A 20915-nucleotide genomic window follows, 5' to 3' on the forward strand; every position below is an offset into this window, starting at 1 on the left:
GGAGTGGGAAGATGTGGATGGTTCTCCAACCACCACAGGCCAGAGAAAGCGAAGGTCATTGCAGCCCTGTGGGCTGGGAAGTGCTTGCTGAGGCCCTCACCCCCAGGTGAGGACTTGGAGCCCTCGCCCTGCAGAGAGGGCACACATTGTGAGGCTAACGCACAGCCCTGGCGAATGACTGTGGACTATGGGGATTGGGCTCCATCCCTCATTTAATGGACTGCTTGACTGTTTGCTTGGGAACGTACCACCACATAGTGGAACTGGCGGATGTTTGGCCCTGGCTGTCTCCAGGGAGTCTGGCTGTGCCCAGAGAGAGTGGTCATGCCCTGAGAGGCCCTGGCTGTGTCCTGGGGTTCTGGCTGTGCCCAGAGGGTGGCAGTGCCCTGAGAACCCTCGCTGAGCCCAGGAAATCTGGCTGTGCCCAGAGAGAGTGGCAGTGCCCTGTGAGGTCCTGTCTGTGCCCGGGGAGACTGGTGGTACCGTAAGAAGCCCAGGAAGTCTGGCTGTGCCCAGGACTGGTGGTGCCCTGAGAAACCCTGGCTGTGCCCAGAGAGCCTGGCTGTGTCCAGGATATTGCATTCACCTCCAGGCTCCTTGCACAGGGCCCCTCGCAGAAGTTGCTTGTCGTGTAGATTGTGAAGCGAAACCCTGTAGAGATGGAGTGTGGGGACAGAGCCAGGAGTACAATTTCCAGGCTCTCGGCCTCACATTGAAAGGTGCTCACTCGGGTAGTAAATGGCCATCAACTGTGGCTAGTTGACTGTCAGCTGTAACCAGTGAGCCATTAGCCACTAATATAACTGCTGTGGCTACGCTAGCAGAAAATGGGGGCTAGCGAGAAGATGGTGGCTCAGTTAGCAAGAGCGGATTGCAGTTAGGACGGCGGATTGCAGTTAGCAAGTGAGGTTGGTTGGCAGGCAGACAAGTGGACGGCAGGTTGTGGATAGTGTGGCTCCTGCTTCCTGTGTCTCCAACCCAGCCGCTGGTGAGAATATAGTGGTATGACTCCCCTACCTATGGCTCCGTGGGCGTTCCTTTTTGGCCTCACCATGTCCTGCGTTCTTATGTGGGGAGCAGGAGCTGAGACCCCGCATGACACCCTGCATGACACCAGAAACTATATGTGACACAGAGCGTTGTCGTGATGGGGGATGATTTACTGCACACTTCAAAATACACCTCTCCACCGTAGCTCATACCTGACTGACTGCACAGAACAAATTGAAACTTGTCACACACTGTTACTAAGGTTCCATGTGCCACTTCCCATGTTGACGATCCCTGCCTTTCCGTTGGATGGCACTCGGCAGCTGCATTCACCTTATTTGTTGATCACAACGGAAAGGCTCTGTGTCACACATCGATGCTGGTACGGCAATTGCTGTCAAAAACATTACAGTGTATCCTCATCAACGTTATTCACCAGATCTGGGGCCGTGCAACCTCTGGCTCTTCCCCAAAGTCAAAATGAAAGATAAACGTTTTGAATCAATGCAGGGCATCGAGGCAGCCACGACAGCGCAACTAAAGACGCTCACCAAAGAGGCCTTCCAGAACCGCTTCAGACAGAGGCAAGAATGATGGGATTAGTGTGTTCGAAGAGAGGGGGGGTATTTTGAGGGGGATTAACGGCAATGTGTCTTTTACTGTAATAATTTTTTAAAACATTCACTGTAGTTTTTGATCACTCCTCGTATATAAAAATGTTTATAGCAGCGTTGTTTGCAATCGCATAAAGCTGGAGATGGTCCAAATGTCTCTGGGCTCAAACATGGATAAATTGTGGAAAATAGCTACTGTCTGTGCTTGAAATACAGTAGTGAAAATTAATGAAGTGCAGCCACGCTCTTCAACACTGATGATCACTTCAGTCCTTTGCAAAATGATGTACTTTTAATAACGTTCAGCTTTTGCTTTCAAAAAGCACTTCTCATGTCTTGTTATTTGTCAGTATTTCAAGTTGTGATCACAGAACCGGTTGGGGACGGACCCTGGGCTCTGAGTCACCGGCGAGGGCGGGGCTTCATAGATGTACGCCAGGGACACTTATGATAAAATAAAACGCACTGGGCACAAATCTACAACGTGCAGATTTTCCACCTGCTGCCTCCTCCGCGCCTCCCCTCCGTCAGGGGCAGTTTCAGCTCTGACTGTTTCCCGGGTTTGGTAGGACGCGCCACGTCCCTGTGCCGGTCCCGGCACCGAGCTCCCCAGCCCCGGCGAATCTCTGATGACAACAACCCCTGGACGCCCAGCTCCCACCCGATTCGCCTCCCAGGTTCTCCTAGGACTTTGACCTTGACAGGTGGGGCAGGGTTCCCTTTCAATTCCCCTTTACTCTCTGATCCAAACTCGCAAGTCTGACCAGGCCTCGTCACCCTGTCACTTCGGGCCAAGACATCTTCAAGCGACCTGACTGCTGCAATACCGGCCTCAAACGATGTGTCGCCTAGTGCTTCTCATCCCCTCATCCCGACGCTCACCGCGGGAAGGGCAGCCCCGCGCGCCGCGGCCTCAATCGGACGTGTAGCGTCATCCAACGTGCGACGTCATCCAGCGCGCCCGGAAGTGGCTCCAGGGTTTTGACGTCATCTGGCTGCGGCGCATTGACCTTTGCTCTACAGCTGCTGGGAGTTGGCGGGGGGCGGAGGATCTGGGGCTAAGATCATGCCTAGCAGGGAGAGGTTTGCAGGGCAGCAGAGGCCACTAGGCTTGGGATGAAAGAAGCAGGGCAGATGCAAAATCTGGAGAGCGCGGGGCCCCAGCGGTCAGTCAGCACCCAGACGGGCAGCATGACGGGTGAGTGCCTCGGACCCCGCTCCCCCCGCCGCCCCCTCTCTCTCCGCCCTGTGCCTTTGCAGCGGTTCAACTCCAGGGTCCCCGCCTTCCTCTTCGCTTGCAGTTCTGCCTTCGTGGCGCGTCCCTGCCTCAGTCACTTGCAACCCCTGGCCTGGCTGCACCTACTATTGAAGTCGCGCTCACTGCCCCCCCCCTTTGCCTCCCTGGACCGAGAGCTGGGGTTTCGGGGATTGACGAGCCTGAAAGGTCCCCAAACCGTGCTTTTGACTTGATTTCCAAATTAACCGCGCGCGACGTTTTCTTATGTTTCAACTGCTTCCCTCTCCAAGGCCACCGAAGTTTTAGTACCGTGTTCCAGCCCCTGCCCTTGTTGCAACCCCACAGCCCGAGAAAAGCTTACTCCACGACGACATCAGGTGCAAAGACTCTTCATGAGTTCCGTTAGGTTGTTCCCGTAGCTAGTACCTTTTTCTTCCCGGGCTGTGTGAGGGCTGGAGAAAGACGACCCAACGTTGGAAAGTGCTGGAAGAAGTCGTTGCAGTGAGGTTGTAGCCCGTGTCCTGCTAAGAAAGCGCTTTGATTCTCTGGTCCTCTTATCCTTTTTCTCTTCCTCCTAAAGCCGCTGAACTAAAGTTGAAGCACCCAAGTGGCGTTGAGCTTAGTTCCTATTTTTATCGTTAATAAAATTTTAAAGTGTCTGCCCTCTCTTTTGTAGGTCAAATACCAAGACTCTCTAAAGTCAACCTTTTCACACTGCTCAGTCTCTGGATGGAACTCTTCCCAGCAGCAGAAGCCCAAAGACAAAAATCTCAGGTATACTTTTCCCTCAGATAAGTTTAACCACTTAGAAAATCAATGGTGTAAAATTTGATTGTATTGCTCCAGGATGCGTCACACTTAAAACCAAACTCAAAAACCTTACAATTTGCGAAATATCTTTGCGGTTTAGTGTGATATGTGTAACTTCCAGCTCTAACAGCTCATCTTTCCAGTCTAAAAATAGAATAGTTGTCCTCTCTGAGGGTACCATTGTTTATCAGGTATTAATGGTGTTTATATGTTGATTTGGCCAACCAGATTATTATCTATACCATATAATTTATCACTCAATTGAATACTGTTGGCATTTCATATGGGTGGTTTTTCTTGTCCCACCAAACTGTAAATTACTTGAAGATAGAGACCATGTTTTATCTTACCTGGTATAGCCCTTAGCATCTACTATTGTAATTGATAATCTATGAATGCTAATTGGTTTCTTGTTCCATGTAAGAAGTCCTTTTTTTGGATGTCAGGAGATGATCAAAACAGGTTCGGAATGTATAGTAAGAATAATCATAAAACTTAATGTATTAGAAGTATGTACACCCTACATCTTTTTTTTCCTCCTACCCTTGGGGTGGCACAGTGCTATGTCCTCATCATTTGCTTGGATTGGCGTGGTGCTAGGTTCTCACCATTTTGGTTTGGTAGATTTGGAAGTGTAGAGTGCTGTTATTAATTTTTAGGGGGCCAAAATCATATTATGGAAAATAGTATTAGCTTAAATTAATCATTTAAGACACCTTTGAAAACAGAGCAAAAGGGGAGATATTACCCACGGTTTCTCACCATTCTAACAACATCTCTTAACATTTTGATGCTTTTCTTCAATCTTTTTTAAAGCATAGGTTGTTTTTTTCGCTTATAAAATTATAATTGTATTCTGCATGTGCTTATTGAAGTATCCAACTTGCCAACATTCTGCTGAAAAGTAGCTTCAGATTTTCCACAGAAAGACTTGTAAATCCTTAAATTCCCGTAATACTCTTATGAGGTCATTCATAGCCATCCTCTTTCCCTTTTTTATTTTTGATGTCTTCTATACTGTGAATGAACTTGTGTGCTTGGCACTGGAGATACAAAAAGAAAAGACGTAGTCCTTTCTTTCTAATAGGAACAAAACATAGGCATTTAAACAATTAAGGTACTATTAGATGGTAGAGTCAACTCTTATAACATATAAGCAGAGATGCTACCAAGACTGAAGACTGAGGACCAGACTCTAAATGGGGAAGTGAGAGAAGGATTCACAGGGTAGGTTGCATTTGCACTGAGACGTGAAGAATGAGTTGGTATTTGCTGTTATGTAGTACATGCAGAGCCAGGGAGGAGCTCTGAGACTGAAAATCTACCTCCGGAAGTCGAAGGCAGGGAAAGACCGAAAAAAGAGGCTGGCCACTGCAGTCTGGTAATTAACAGAGTTTATTAAGGGAGACTTACATACAGGGCATGTCTTGGGCGGCTGCAATACAAAATGGATCCCCTCACCACTTGGCAGGCACCAGAGAACTCCACAGGGTAAAGGGGTGGATACTGTGTTTCCCCAAAATAAGACCCAGCTGGACAATCAGCTCTGATGCGTCTTTTGGAGCAAAAACTAATTTGACACCCCATCTTATTTTACTATAATATAATTTACTCTTATATTACATAAGACCGGGTCTTATGTTAATTTTTATTCCGAAAGATACATTGGAGCTGATTGTTCAGCTAGGTCTTATTTTCAGGGAAACACAGCAGTCACGTGTTTGAGTACGTGGATGCTACTGTATATGGCTGATCAGGAGCCAGCACATAGCAGGAGGCAGGAGAGGGGCACTGACTTATGTCAGAATGAACATTAGTTACCATCGGACAGTCTCTAAGGTGAGGGATGGGGGGTGGGTGCGGGAGGGAGGGTTGCAGAACGCAACCTCCATTGGGGCCCAGGTCCAGCTTTCAGTAGACAGTAGTCATGTCGTGGAACAGTCTCTCTCATCTACATTTGCCGAGCCAAGGGACTGCGTATGGAAAAGTGAGGAGTGAGAGAATTTGTGGTCCACATGTCAGAGGGTGAAGTTGGGTAGAGGGAAGGTACTGAAGATGAGTTTGGAAAGGTATACAGGAATCAGATCATAAAAAAAAAAATTTGTTTAGACCTTGATAGGGAGTTCAGATTGTAGCCTGTAATTATTGGGATTGCGTTGAAGAATTTTGTTAGGGACTTAGAGAATTCACCATTTTTAAATTAAGACTTAATTTTTTTAGAGCAATTTTTGATTTCCAGTAAAACTGAGGAAACAGGACAGATTTTCCATGTACCACTGCCCCCACATGTGAATAGCCTTACCCATTATCCACATTCCCCTAGACTGATACATTTGTTACAATTGGTGGACCAACATTGGTATATCCTAATTACTCAAGGGCTGTAGTTTACGTTAGAGTTCACTCTCTGTGTTGTACATTCTGTAGATTTGGACAAATGTGTAATGACATGTATCTGTAATTATGGTATCATACAGAGTGTTTTCATTGTCCTAAAAATTCTGTGTGCTCTACTTATTCATTCCTCCCCAAACCCTCACCTGCTATTATTATTTTGTTGTTGTTGTTACTGCCTCCATGGTTTTCTCTTTCCCAAAACTCATATAGTTGGAATTACACGATATGTATCCTTTTCAGATTGGCTTCTTTCATTTAGCAATATGTATTTATAAAGTTTCTTCATGTCCTTTCATGGCCTAATAACTCATTTTTTTTTTTAGCGCTGACTGTATCCCAGTTTATCCATTCACCTGCTTGGTTGCTTCAAGTTATGGCAGTTATGAATGAAGCTGCTATAAACACCTGTGTGCAATTTTTTGTGTGGACATAAGTTTTCTACTCCTTTGGGAAAATACCAAGGAGCATGATTGCTGGAGTGTATGTTAAGTTTTATAAGTGTGTATAGTTTTGTAAGAAACCACCACACTGTTTTCCAAAGTTGCAATATCATTTTGCGATCCCAGCAGCAAAGAATGAGAATTCCTCTTGCTGAATATACTCTCCAGCATTTGGTGTTGTCAGTGTTCTGTATTTTGGCCATTTTAATAGGCATGTAGTGCTATCTTATTGTTTTTCATTTGCATTTCCCTGATGACATACAATGTGGGGCATCCTTTCATATGCTTATTTGCCATCTATATATCTTCCTTGGTGAGGTATCTGTTAAAGTCTTTGGCCCATATTTTAGTTGGGTTGTCTGTTTTATTGTTGAGTCTCAAGAGTTCTTAGTATATTTTAGATAACCTTTCATCAGATGTTTCTTTTGCAAATATTTTCTCTCAGTCTGTAGCTTGTCTTCACATTTTCTTGACATTGTCTTTTGCAGAGCAGTTTTTAATTTTAATGAAGTCCAGTTTATCATTGATTTCTTTCATGGATTATGCCTTTGGTGTTGTATTTAAAAAGTCATGGCCATACCCAAGGTCGTCTAGGTTTTCTTCTAAGTTATCTTTTGAAGTTTTGTAGTTTTGCATTTTACATTTAAGTCTGTGATCCATTTTAAGTTACATTTTGTGAAGGGGGGTAAGATCTGTGTGTACATAGGGAGTTCCCTTTTCATGATAAAATTGTATCTCTTGGAATAGTTTTCTCTTCAAATTCCTATGTGAAATGTTTTCTAAATACTGAAACATTATTAAAAATGTTATGCATTCTCATTCGCTACTTGTCAACCACACCTCCAACCCCACCCTGGTCTACATATTATTAATGGTTTTGAGAAAGCTCTTTATTTTCTTCATGATTTTGAAGTCCTTTTATTCTGTCTACTTCTTGATAGCTTAGTATTATTTTGTGTAAGTAGAAGATTTTCAGGCTGCCAGGTGTTTTTGGTTTGTTTTTGTTTTTTTTGCAGATAAAATTCATCTTGAAGAGACAGACTAGAAGTAAATGTTTAGAAACTTAAGACTTTTTAAACATGCATTTAAAATGCTGGGCTTATTAGTGTCAAGGGGAAGAAACTTCCCTCTGCCCTCTTAGGTTCTTTCAGCTGGCCTAATAATCAGATAGGCATGAGACAGGTTAACAAGACAAGATGACCAAATTTAATTACACACGTATGTATGAGAACTCCACATAGATGAGAGGTTCAGAGATGGAAGAAAAATGAGGCATATGTGATACTCTCAGTTAAGGATTAGGTAAGACGCCTCAGGGCTTCAGAGGGGAGAAAGGTCATTCTCAGGACGATAAGAGCAGATGTTGAGTAATCAGAAGTTTGCCCTGCCCTATAGATTGGTCATAAAAAGTTATTTGTGGTGGTAACTTTTATTATGGGCAAGTTCCCTATATTAAATTCTTTAAGGGTGAGGTAAAAGTTTCTTACGAGCCCGCAGGGTCTCCTATTGCCTTCAGCTGAAAATAATTTACATGCCAAAGTCGCATATCTTGGAGAGGCCTGTTCTGAACCCCTTCATTAGAGATTATTAATTTTGAAGAAACTTTTTTTAATATCAAGATTTGATCTCATTTTAATTTTTATATGTATTAGTATACTGTACATGTATATTTATATCTATATCTATATCTACCTATGTATATAATGTATCAAGAGTACATTTTATGCTGAAATTAAGGTTTTTTTGACAGGTACATTAAATTAAATAAATAATTCCAGTATTAATTGCGCATGGTGTTCATAGGGTTAAGACTTTTTTCCCATTAAGAGAAGGAAAATGTTCTTTAAACTAATGTTTGTTTCACTTAAGTTCTTTGTTCTGCTTTTGCTCTACAAAATAAATCACAGAAACTCTAAGATGCAATTTGACATATAATTGTATTGGAAACATTGCTTTTGACGCTTTAACAACTTTATTGTCTTTTTAAAATACAATAAGTTTATGTGTTACCAAAGTAATATGTTTTTTTTAATTAAAGTTGATTGGGGTGACAATTGTTAGTAAAGTTACATGATTTCAGGTGTACAATATATATGTTTGTTATTTATAAAATGGACAGAAGAAAAATATTCCTCATAATTCTACCACCTAGAGACAATTGACATTTTTGTGCTATTTCTCAATCTTTTTTCTCTATTCCCTTTACTCATTTGAGATCACTTAATTCTGGATCGTGCCTCTTTCACTGAGCACAGGAAAATGCTTATGCTATAATACTATTATAAACATTGGAGCGGCAACTTAGTCTAATGGTTTAAGAGTAGCCAGTGGTTTTGTAGTTAGCCTCCCTGGGTTCAAATCCTCTGTCTCTTACTAGTTGTGTAAACTTGAGTAAGTTACTCTACCTCTCTGTGTCAACTTCCTCATCTGTAAAATGGAATGTTAACTAGTGCATACTACATGGGGCTTTTATGAAAAATAAATGATTTCACATTTGTAAAACAGATAGTGCCTGGCACATACTATGTACTATATGTATTTGTTAATCATTTTAATGATTGCATGACACTCCATTGTATCAATGTATCATGTCTATTCCATTATTACTGGCCATTTCAACTGTAATTTTTAATGGCCTTAGTGTATTGTTAACTAACAACCTTTCTAAATACAGTAGTCCCCTCTTATCCATGGTTTTACTTTCTGTGGTTTCAGTTGCCCTCGGTCATCTGAGGTTCAAAAATACTAAGTGGAAAATTCCCATGAAAAACAATGTATAAATTTTAAATTGCACGCTATTTTGAGTAGTGTGATAAAATCTTGTGCCATCCTGCTTCATGCTGTCCGCGATATGAATCCACGCTGCATGTGCTCTCCACCAACTAGTTACTTAATAGCAATCTCAGTTATCAGAGGGACTGTTGCAATATCACAGTACTTGTGTTCAAATAAACTTTATTTTAACAATGCCATATTCACATAACTTTTATTACAGTATATTGTTATAATTGTTCTATTATTAGTTATTGTTGTTAATCTCTTACTGTGTCCAATTTATAAATTAAACTTTGCCATAGGTATTATGCATAGGACAAATCGGTAGATACAGGGTTTTTGGTACTATCTGCCGAATCAGGCATCCACTGCAGATAAGAGGGAACGACTGTATAACTGATATCTGAGATTTTCTACGTTGTCAAATGGATACGGTGGATGGGGGCTCCTTGAGGAATTTTCAGTAACGTGTACATCAAGTATAAAAACTAATAATTTTAAAGAATCCAGTCCAAAACTAAATAAATGATTGGAAGATAAAATATTGTTTATGAGACTTCTGGTAGAAAAAAACACAATTAGAAGTTTTGGAATAGAAATCAAGCACTGTTGAAAATGGCTGTCATTTAAAATTAATTATCTCTCCTATCTGTTCATAATTTTTCATTTTAGTTAAGTTAGAGTTATCTAAATTATCTGAATGTTACTTTAGTATAGGAATTAGAATAGCTGTACTGTTATCTCATTTTTCTCTACACATCACATATTATCCCTCTCCCAATTCTTCCCATTTTGTCTGCTACCTTATTTGCATGATTTAGGGGCTAACTGTACTATTTCAGAACAGAAGCAGTGTAGCATAATGATTAAGACAATGGATTTGGGGCTCAGATCTTGGCTTACCCATTTATTAGCTGTGTGACCATGGTCGAATTATTTAATCTCTCTCAGCTACAATTTTCTCATTTGTAAAATGGGAACAATAGTAGCTACTTTGTAAAGTTGGAAGGATTAAAGTTAATTTGGGTGAACATTTACTGGTGAACACTCAGTAAATGTTAGCTACTGTTATTATCACTCATATAATCATCGTCACCACTACTACCATACGCACTTCCACCATTTCGCTGCCAACATCATAATCTCTTCCACTTTCTGTTTTGCTTAAATAGAAACTTCATTCCCAGGACATGGCTTTTCTTCTTAGAGACCTTTCCTCTATCATCCAGCATTTGTTTCATCATACTAAGATGTCAGTATGCATCAAGACTGCCATCCCAACTTTCAAACTTTCTCCAACTTATTACACATCCTACCTACTTTGGTGCTCACAGGATTCTGCTTTCCAACCCTGTCCTAATCACCGGCTCACCTCATTGTCACATTCCTGTATTCATAAATCCTGAACTGTCTATGGTGGGAACATTGCAAGGGTTCAATAAATATTTGTTGAATTAATAAATGAAGGAGTTTGGCCCCTGGTTCAAAACTTTCTACTTCAAGTTTTTACTTTTAGAGGAGACTTTTGGACATCCCTGTGTTAGTATCCTGTTGCTACTGTAACAAATTACCACAAAGTTGGTGGCTTAAAACAATACATGTTTATTATCTTACAGTTCTGGAGGTCAGAAGTCCGAAATGGGTCTCACGGGGCTACAATCAAAATATTTGGCAGGCTGCATTCCTTCTGGAAGCTCTGGGAGGATCCATTTCCTTGCCTTTTTCAGCTTTTAGAGACTGCCCACATGCCTTGGATCATCAACCCCTTCCTCCATCTTCAAAGCCAGCAATGTCAGGCTGAGTCTTACGTTGCATCACTCTGGCACTGACTCCTGCCTCCCTCTCTCACTTACAAGGACCCTTGTGATTACATTGGGCCCATCCACATAATCCAGGATAATCTCCCTACCACAAGGTCAGATGATTAGCAGCCTTAATTCCACTGGCAACATGGTAGCATAACATGGCCACAGGCTCCTGGGACTGGGACAGGGAAGTCATTAGAGGACCATTTTTCTCCCCACCATAGTCCATATTCAAATGCTTTTGCTACATAGTTTTTTCCCAAGTCCAGTTCATTTTCCACTAGATCTGTTTGGCCCTTCTTAGCTAGGGCCACGGTCTGGATTTTTCCATTGCTTAAAACTGCCCCAACTCTGAAATCTTTAACTACAGAATTTTATTTTCTGACCACAATTTTCAGTCCTTCTATGTTTTGGAAAAGTATGTAGAGCTCAGAATAAAAAGGCCTTGTTTATTAGGTTAAGTCGTCTGAACATGCTCTGAGCAAAGCAGGAAGTCAGTGCAGAGTTTCATCAAGAAAAAAAAAAATTGGTCCAAAGCCAAGGACACCAGCCTTTAAATGGGAAATATTGAATTAATTATGTCTTGCATAATAATCTTTTCCCCCCTTAATCTTCTTTTAATTAGGAAAAGGAGGAGGGAAAACATGGACCTGTAGGAGATAATGAAGAGGTGACCAGGGTATCTATGGACAAAAAACAGGTGAATTTTTATGATTAAAAAAAGATATGTGCTTGAAATAAAAAACAATGGTATAAAGTAGAAATAGTCCCTCCTATAAGCTAGTTCACTGTTCCCACTTCCAAAGGAGTTTCTTGTATATTCTTCTAAAAATTTTCTGGGCATTTATAAGACTGTACATGTCTCTCTTGTAAAACAACAAAACCCCCCAGATTATTCTATAATATGCTACTACGTCTTTCTTTTTTTTTTTTTTTTTTTTAATTTTCACATTTAACTCTTGACACATTCCCATATTGGTTCATATGTGTTGAGAAAAACTCTTCCACGATTCAAATTCCAACCCATCTTGCTGGTTTAAAGAATGCAAGGCGTGGTGGCCTGGTGGCTCAGGTGGTTGGAGCTCCGTGCTCCTAACGCTGAAGGCTGCCAGTTTGATTCCCAATGGGCCAATGGGCTCTTAACCACAAGGTTGCCGGTTTGACTCCCACAAGGGATGGTGGGCTGCCCTCCTGCAACTAACAATGGCAACTGGAGCTGAGCTGTGCCCTTCACAACCAAGATTGAAAGGACAACAACTTGACTTGGAAAAAGTCCTGGAAGTACAGACTATTCCCCATAAAGTCCTGTTTCCCTTCCCCAATAAAATCTTTTAAAAAAAGAAGTGATTGAGATGGTAAATTAAAAAAAAAAAGAATGCAAGGCTCTAACTGCTCAGCCATGTCTCAGAGTTGTGTTTGTAACAAGCAACCTTAAGGGTTGAGGTAATGTCTTGCTCTGTGACAAAGAGTGGATTTGCTTACTGTTTGGGATAAAACAGTAGAATCCCCAAGCTTGGTGCTCCTCTCCTATAATATAACCGAGTCAGTCCGTGTCCAGGAAGCCATGTGGGCCCATCTGCATGACTCACGTGGGATTTCTGGGCAGGGGAACCATCATAAACATGGTCATGCTGCCTGCTGAGCTGTGAGTGATACAGTCTTCTGTTTGTGACACAGGAGTTTCAAGTCTTCTGTCAGCATCCATGAAACAGTAGCAGCCTACCTTACTAGCACATAGGTAGGGTAAAATCAAAGCCTAGACCTAACTAGATGAACCTTTTTAACATTGCATAGTATTTACTTGTTATTTTAATTTTTTGTGTTTTTTGCGTTTTCCAGAGAGGTTCTGATTCATTGAGTATGGAGTAGAGATAAAACATGTATATTTTGAAAAAAGTTGCCTTGATTCTGACGTGTATTTCTGGAGGTTTCCTGATTAGTTCTGAGAGTCAGATTCTAAAATGTCCAATAAGAATACAGAAATAATTTGTCTCAAAGTAGTTAGATATTTTTAATTATAAGGAAAGCAAAGGTAAAAAAGCAGTGACTCTCCATTTAAGTAAATATACTAGTTCATATACAAAACAGATGGCCCTCTCTTGCCGATGTGTTAAAACTCTGTGAGTAGGATTACATAGACGACTTGCCAAGATGTTAGTGAAGTAAAAGCAAAATCAGGATCCAGAACAGTGACTCACTCAAAAGATGCAGTCTTCTGGGAATTCCTGGGAGTTGCTGTAAGTAGAAGTGCCAAAATGGAATGCAACTTAGGCTTTTATTTGTTTTAAGTTTGGGATGGAAAATATTTTTGTCTCAAACTTGATATTTTGGCCTTAGCTAGAAGCAAAATGAAAAAAATATACATTTTTCTGAGGTAAAACGGACTCTAGACAAAAAAGTGATAAATTTGGCCTAATAAAAAATTGATGAGTATGCTTCCCATTTATTAGGAATAATTTTTTAAAGTCTTAGTGGTCAGCATTTCTGGCCTTATTTCTGTCCACTTAACTGCTTGGAACATCTAAAACTAAAATCATTCAATTGCAGCCATTTCAATTGGTCATCATTGGTTGAGTTTAATAAAATGAGCTCTAGCATACTGACATCTTCTGATAAGGCCTCATCACTTCTTTTCCAAAGTTACAATTAAAAAACGAAATCTTGCTGGAAGTATTCAGAAGTATATACTAACATGTACTTTGAGGAACATAAAACTTTAAAAAGTTTTGGGATAGGCAGGAGAAAGTGTTCACAGATTTAAGGTAAATTTAAAGCTTATTTTAAAAGCCAATGTAGATAGATCTTTCATATTCTATAGATATATTTTTGGATATAAATGTTACAAATGAAAATTTTGTATTTCTTTTAAATGTTATATTTCAGGAGGTGGTTGGTTAACTCAGAAATGGAATTCTATAAAATCTCATCTATTCCTTCTTTTTAGGCATTTCACAAAATATTCTCCATAGTGTCAAATATTTATACTCATAACTGACATTGAAATTTGACTATTTTCATTAATAGAACTTTGGTCTGATCTGTAAAGTGATTTTGGATGTGTTATATTGAGAATAACCATAGAGTAAAATCTCTTCAAAAAGGATTAGAGAATAATAGATACCCTATTCTCAGCCCAAGTTCCCTTTACATTGTAACAGTGGGTTCCAAACCCAAGGATCAGGATTACTTTCCTTATTTTAGTCTTTCGCTGTGAAAACAGTCTAGACTATGTTGTGCCTTACACAGAACTGATTTGCCCTTTAAGTCTGTTTTATCTGATGTTAATATTGTTACACTAGCTTTTTTGACTAGTTATCTGTATAAATTAGGACACTTTAGGGTTAAAGTAACAACTCTGCATTCCAGCCAGTCCCCAGCCTCCAGGCTTTAAAAGCAGAGTTAGCCCAATCTACTAGCAATGGGTGAGAAACTGCTAAGATAGTTCAAGCTTACTGCTCTAGCTTTGAGTTCTCTCTTCCTTTCTAACACCTGAAAGTATGTCTTCCGTTCTTTTGAGCTCGACTATGCATTGAGAAACCTTTTTTTAAATTATAAATAATGTATCTATTTGTGGGAGGTGGCACCTAACCACATTACTCTAGATTGCCATAGTGGTACAAATTGGTAGAGGCAGTTTTTAGAAAGAAGTTGGTAATTACCTTTATTTTAATCAGTATTTAAAACATGTTAAAATTTAAGACAACCTCTGCTTTAGTTCTGCCTTTTACCATCTGTGGGTCATGTAAACTTTCTGGGCTTCTCTTATTCATGTGTGAAATCACAGAGTTTTTCAAATTTTTCTTTATGACCATTTAGAAGCTTAATACTAAACAGTTCTAGACTAGATGCTATAAGAAACAAAGCACATTGATTTAATTCTTGCCCTTTATTAGGTGAAAATGTATTCATTTTGAACTATGACAAATTAATGATAATTAAATGCTTAATTGTTTGGTTAAGAAACCCTAGATTTAGAACATTTCTGGTATAAACATTAAACATTGAGGAAAATTTTGGCACCTAATGAAAAATGTGCATTTGTTGAACTGTGTTCAGATAAAGAAGTAAACAAAATTTTTGTTTTATTAGTCAAGTATAATCCATGATATGATCATACTAATAAGTTATTATTTTGTATCGTAATGTAGGTGAAGAAAACTGGTCTTGTGGTGGTGAAAAACATGAAAATTGTTGGTCTTCACTGTTCGAGTGAAGATTTACATGCTGGGAAAATTGCTCTTATAAAACATGGGTCAAGGCTGAAAAACTGTGATCTTTATTTTTCCAGAAAGCCATGTTCTGCTTGTTTGAAAATGATAGTAAATGGTAAGTGTGGATAAGACTTTGTTGGGGATTACTAGCATTTGTCTGAAAACAGTCAGTGCAAACATACTGCTTAAATACCACAGAGATAATTAGAAATTTAAAAAGATATCTGAGGACAGTTTGATACACTCTAACAAGAAGAGTCAAGAAAGCATAGATTCTGGTCTCAGTTCTATACTCAGAATTTTATGAGTCCTAACTAGTTAGATGATGCTTCAGATATTAGTAGACTAAGGTTAGCTGCTATAACAAAAACGCCAAAATTTCAGTGGCTTAATATATTAGACGTTTATACCTCTGTACAGTAGCATACCCTTATCCATGGGGATGCGTTCCAAGACCCCAGTGGATGCCTGAAACCGCAGATAATACTGAACTCTATATATATTACATTTTTTCCTACGCATGCATACCATTTCACCTGAAGGAAGCAGCTTCTCTTTAGCATATCTGAATTGCCAGCATCACAACTCTGGTGCTTTGGGGCCACTGTTAAGTTAAAATAAGAGTTACTTGAATGCAAGCACTGTGATAGATACTATGATTCTGCAACAGTCAAACTGATAACTTAGGTGGCTGCTGAGTGACTAATGGGCAAGGAGCATGTCCAATGTGGAGATGCTGGACAAAGAGGTGATTCACATCGGGGTGGAGTGGAATGGGATGGGGAGGGATTTCATCACGCCAGTCAGAATAGTGCACAATTTAAAACTTACGAATTGTTTATTCTGGAATTGTCCATTTAATATTTTTGGACCATGGTTGACTGTGGGTAACTGAAACCACAGAATGCGAAGCTACGCGTCAGGGGGACTACTATAATAGCCAAATGCAGGTGTTGCTAAGCAGTGGGCAACTTTCTCCATGTGGTTGATTGGAGGGCCAAGGCATCTTCTGTCGTATTGCTGCCGTCATCCCTAGGGCCTGAGTCCTCTGCATCCAGACTGAGCAAGAGAATAGAGAAGGCATACCTGCTCGTACAAATGCTGGCCTGGAAGTCACACACATCATTTCTGTTCATATCCATTGTGGAGCTGTAGTTCTGGCTGGGCAGCTGCCTCCCAGTGACTACTCTGCACTTTGGAAGAAGGAGCACAAATTATTAATGTGTAGCTGTCGATCTCTGCCTCACCAGGCTGCTCACTATTTTGTGCTTATGATCCTATTTTGCCCCAGATAAATAGGCTGACCATTCTCCCATTCAAAAAAAAAAAATTTTACATAAACACTGTGAAATTTGTGACTTACAATGTGAATTATAGATTTGGTCTTCATTCCATTCCTGGCAAACTAAAACCCCTTGGAATTTTACGAGGGATAAAAGCTGTCTTTTGTTATTCATGACAAGCCCCTTTCAACCACACCTGAGTTTCTGTTAATGAAACTTTTGGAAAACCCTGATGGTTGGGGCTTGGTTGCCCGGGGACATATTCAGGTGTTTAAAAGGTTAGAACTTTCAGCCTCACCCCCTAGGCCTGGGAAGGAGAGAGGGTTTGGAGTTTGAGTTCAATTGCCAATGTCTAAAGATTTAATTAATTGTGCCTATGTAAAGAAGCCTCCTTCGTAGAGCTTCTGGGAAAAATGGCTAGTATAGTTCCTAATTCTTTCCCTCAAGATGACATTGGCCAAAACTAACAATTTAATGTAACACGTCATCTAGGACCAGATGAGTGATACAGGCTGTAAGTGATATATGAGCTTAGAGGAGAAATGGTGCTCTCTGCAGGTTGGCATGTTATGTGAGGCTGGGGCTTCAGCTGCATCTTGTTGGGTCAGAGGTAGAGGAGGAGAAACACATTCCTGTCAGGGGTTATCAGGTTGTGAGACGCAAGGTCTGGGGCTCAGTGTTTGAAGTGGAGAATTATTCTGGGAGATAATAGTGGCAGATGGAATATGATGATAAGTTGGGACTTGAGTGGAGAACTTTGGAACACTGTATGGCCTTTGGGCTTTATCTTCTGGAACAGAATTCCTAAACTTGTTTTGAGGAAGAGCTATTTTTATTTATGTCAAAGTCTAAAGAGTAATGATCAGATTGGTGGCAGTACGCTTGAGCTACAAGTAGAAGCAATGGGCAGGCGCTAGAGCCTCCTGGCTTGCAACAAGTATTTAAAGCAGGTGGGTGTCTGGGATAGTTGTTAGATCCATAGTTTTTCCCCTGCATTTACGGGTAGAGAAGATAGGTAAGATGGTGGTGGCATTTTTTTCTCCTGTTTCCAATTACCTGGGAAGATTGCATATTTATTTTACCACTTGTGTTAGTTGATCTATAAATCCTATTATAGATAATGTGGAGCCATTGAAGATTTTTGAATAGGATGTAACATTAAAATTATTATTATTGTCATTTTGTTATTGAATTGGAGCATGAAAGGAAAAGAGGTTGAGAGCATGATTAGTAGACTGTTGCATTAGGCAGGGTATAAAATAGGATTCAGAGGGTGGCGTTGATATAGAAAGAAAAGAATGTGAAAGAACCAAAAGATTTTTTTGACTGATATAGAGTCAAAGGAGAAAAAAATAAATGAAAGATAGTTGTGTTTTGCGCTGAGCTGACTATGCTGAAAGCAGTCCTGATAGTCTCAGAGCCATAATTAGAAAAATAGGGGAGTACAAGTTACCACTGCTTGATGTCTTTGAGATAAGACATTTCAACCTGGCAAGAGAGAATGAAGTATGGAAAAGCAGGAAGGTCCTACAATAGAAATGCTTATGTTAGTGTTAGACCCATACATAAATAAAATTGCCAGTTTAGGTTAGGTTTATATGTTGTTTCTTGGGAAGTGGCATGATTTAACCCCACGCTATAGCGACATTAGCTACATTTATTGTTACGTCAGCTACATAGCAAGCATTTCCAAAGCATAGTGGTTCTCAAAGTGTGGTCTGTGGACTCCTGATGTTCATAAAGTCAAAACTATTTTCATAATCCTACTACATTGACACTACTAGTACCAAAACTGGTGAGCAAAACTACTGTTGCCCAGTAAGAATCAAGGCAATAGAAATCATTGTACTCTTCATGGCCAGAATGCAGTAATAGTTAGCATCCTCTGCGTGGCCACGTACTTGGAGTTAAAAGTTTCATGTAAGAATGTTTTAGATGAAACAGTAAAAATTATTAATTTTATTAAATCCCAACCCTTGAGTATACATCTTTATAATATTCTGTGTGAGAAAATAGGGGGTAGACTTTTGCTACAAACCTAAATATGAAGGTTGCCTAATGCAAAACCACCTATGCAGTTGTTTGAGTCATGAACTGAATTATCCACGTTTTTCGTGGTACACCATGAACTGACAAACCGAGGAGTTGACTATTTGGCAAACATTTTCTCAAAAATGAATGATGTGAACCTGTCACTTCCAGGGAAACAACTGACAGTATTTGTTCCCAATGGTAAAATTTGAGTCTTCAAGTGAAAACTAAAATTTTGAAAAACTTACATCCACCATCATGAACTTACAGCTTTTCCAACACGTAAAGACTTTTCTGAATGAGATTGGTGGTGATATTAATGAGTAGAATTTAAAACATTGTAAAATCAGTAAACTAGTGTTTTTCAAATGACCAATGCACAATGCTACAAAATCATATAATGAGTAAAAGAGCCATTCTAAGTGCAAGGTAGACTAATGGACTTCAACAGAATAGTACAAAAAATATGTTGATGTGACTGCAGGTTTCACATTGTAATTAACCTTGAAGACACCATCTTTTGTCGAATTTTTATGTAGTGTCAAAGAAGAATAGTCACTACTATTTGAAATGGCTGTTAAAAATACTCCTTTTTCAACTACATATCTGTGTGAGGCTGGATACTTTTCATATGCTTTGATGAAAATAGCCTGTCACAGCAGATCGAAAGCAGCAGCAGATTTGAGAATCCAGATGTCTTTTATTAAGCCAGATAATAGTTGTAAAAATTTAAAACAATGTCATTGTCAACTAGTTCTTTTTGTTGTTTTGAAAAATATAGTTATTTTCCAGTGAACTATATTATTTATATCAATATATCATGGATTCTTCATTGTTATTTTGAATGAATTAATAAAATTTTTAAAAATTTTGTTTAATTTTCTAATACAGTAAATATCAGTAGATATAATTTGTACCTTTGGGGTCCTCATTAATTTTTAAGAGTGTAATGGGGTCTGAGACAAAAAAATTGAAAAGCTGCTGTAGCATTTGCCACTGGGCATGAATATTTATTCGAAGATTAGTCATCCCCGCTTCTCCTTGAATCAGGATTACTAGAAGCATCCAGGATGTTCAGATGAAAGATTGATGATCACTGCTGGTTAGGAAATGGATCATGAAAACTCCAACAGAGGGAAAGTGAAATGCAGCCAGAGGAAACACTGATATTAGCTTTACAGCCCAAGACACAGTAAGTCAGGAGTAGCAGAGAGTAGGTAGAAATGTGCATTTGTTCAACTTAAGACTTTTTAATGCATCTATTACTTGGAATGCACAACACTCTGTGACTATCTCTCCAGTCACTTCTGGGCACAATCATAAAAAATGTCTCTCCTAGCCGTAATTACTGAAATACTAGTAAAGAAGTCTCTTTTTTTGTGAAACACTAATTACTTGGTGAATAATTGGATGCTTTACTCTGTATAAGGCATGTTCATCACTGAATCTCAAATACAAATTAAAATATTTTTTCATATGTTTGTTATCCAGTCTTATTTTCTCTTTTGTAAATTGCTCATATCTTTTGGTCTCTCTTGAAGCCTTGTTGCTCTTGTCAATTTATATGTGCTCTTAATGAATTAAAATCTTATCTGTATATTAAAGATTATTAACCTTTCCTCTGTCACATTGATTGAAAAATGTTCCTTCTAGTTTATTGTTCTGATTTTAATTTTGTGGACTTATAAAAAAAAGAATATTGCCCCCCTCCACTGTTGCCCTCACAGCATAAGTTTTTTGTGAACATTTTGAATAACTATAATATTTCATTATGAGGAAGACCCTAATTTGTTTAACCGTTCCCCTATTTTGTCTATTTAGATTTTTTCCGTGTGTTTACAGTTTTAAACAATGTGGCACTAAATTTATCCATGTTTTTTTTTTTTTGGTCTCTATTTAGAACATTTTCTTAAAATAGCTTCCCAGAGGAAGAATTCTGAGTACAGCTACAATTTAATGCTTTTGAATAGTTTATCTCAGACACAAAACTCTAGACACTATCAATTGATGGCTAGGATCTTTTTAAAAGCAGCCATTTGATTACTTGTAGTCCCAGCAATGGGAGTCGGGATCATACTTAACAAAGCCAGTGATTCCACAAATACCACAAAAACCCCTGTTTGGGGTTGGCCACCTTTTCCAATAAAGGGCCAGATAATAAATATTTCAGGTTTTGCAGGCCATACAGTGTTCTATACAGCTGCTCAAGCAGCTCTCAACTCAGCCGTTCCATTGTGGTGCAAAGGCAGTCAGAGACTGTGTCCAAAAATGGGTGGGACCATGTTTCAATAAAACTTGACTTATGGACATTGAACTTTGATA

General features: G+C 39.5%; 1 protein-coding gene across 2 annotated transcripts in view; it reads left to right on the plus strand.

Annotated features, from left to right (window-relative positions):
• The first annotated feature begins 2579 nt into the window (after positions 1-2579).
• The window catches only part of CDADC1 (cytidine and dCMP deaminase domain containing 1), a 45233-nt gene continuing 26897 nt past the window's right edge, over positions 2580-20915 (plus strand). Inside the window, exons 1-4 of one of the 2 annotated variants that reach the window (XM_081046627.1) lie at positions 2580-2802; positions 3518-3615; positions 11694-11768; positions 15217-15394. In XM_081046627.1, the coding sequence (XP_080902753.1) occupies positions 2721-2802; positions 3518-3615; positions 11694-11768; positions 15217-15394 (433 nt within the window). In that variant the 5' untranslated portion in view covers positions 2580-2720. Of the gene's footprint in view, positions 2803-3517; positions 3616-11112; positions 11179-11693; positions 11769-15216; positions 15395-20915 lie in introns of those variants that run through there. The other variant, XM_081046628.1, reaches the window with a different exon arrangement.

The sequence above is a fragment of the Rhinolophus hipposideros genome (genome assembly GCF_964194185.1).
Source record: "Rhinolophus hipposideros genome assembly, chromosome: 4".
Taxonomy (NCBI): Eukaryota; Metazoa; Chordata; class Mammalia; order Chiroptera; family Rhinolophidae; genus Rhinolophus; species Rhinolophus hipposideros.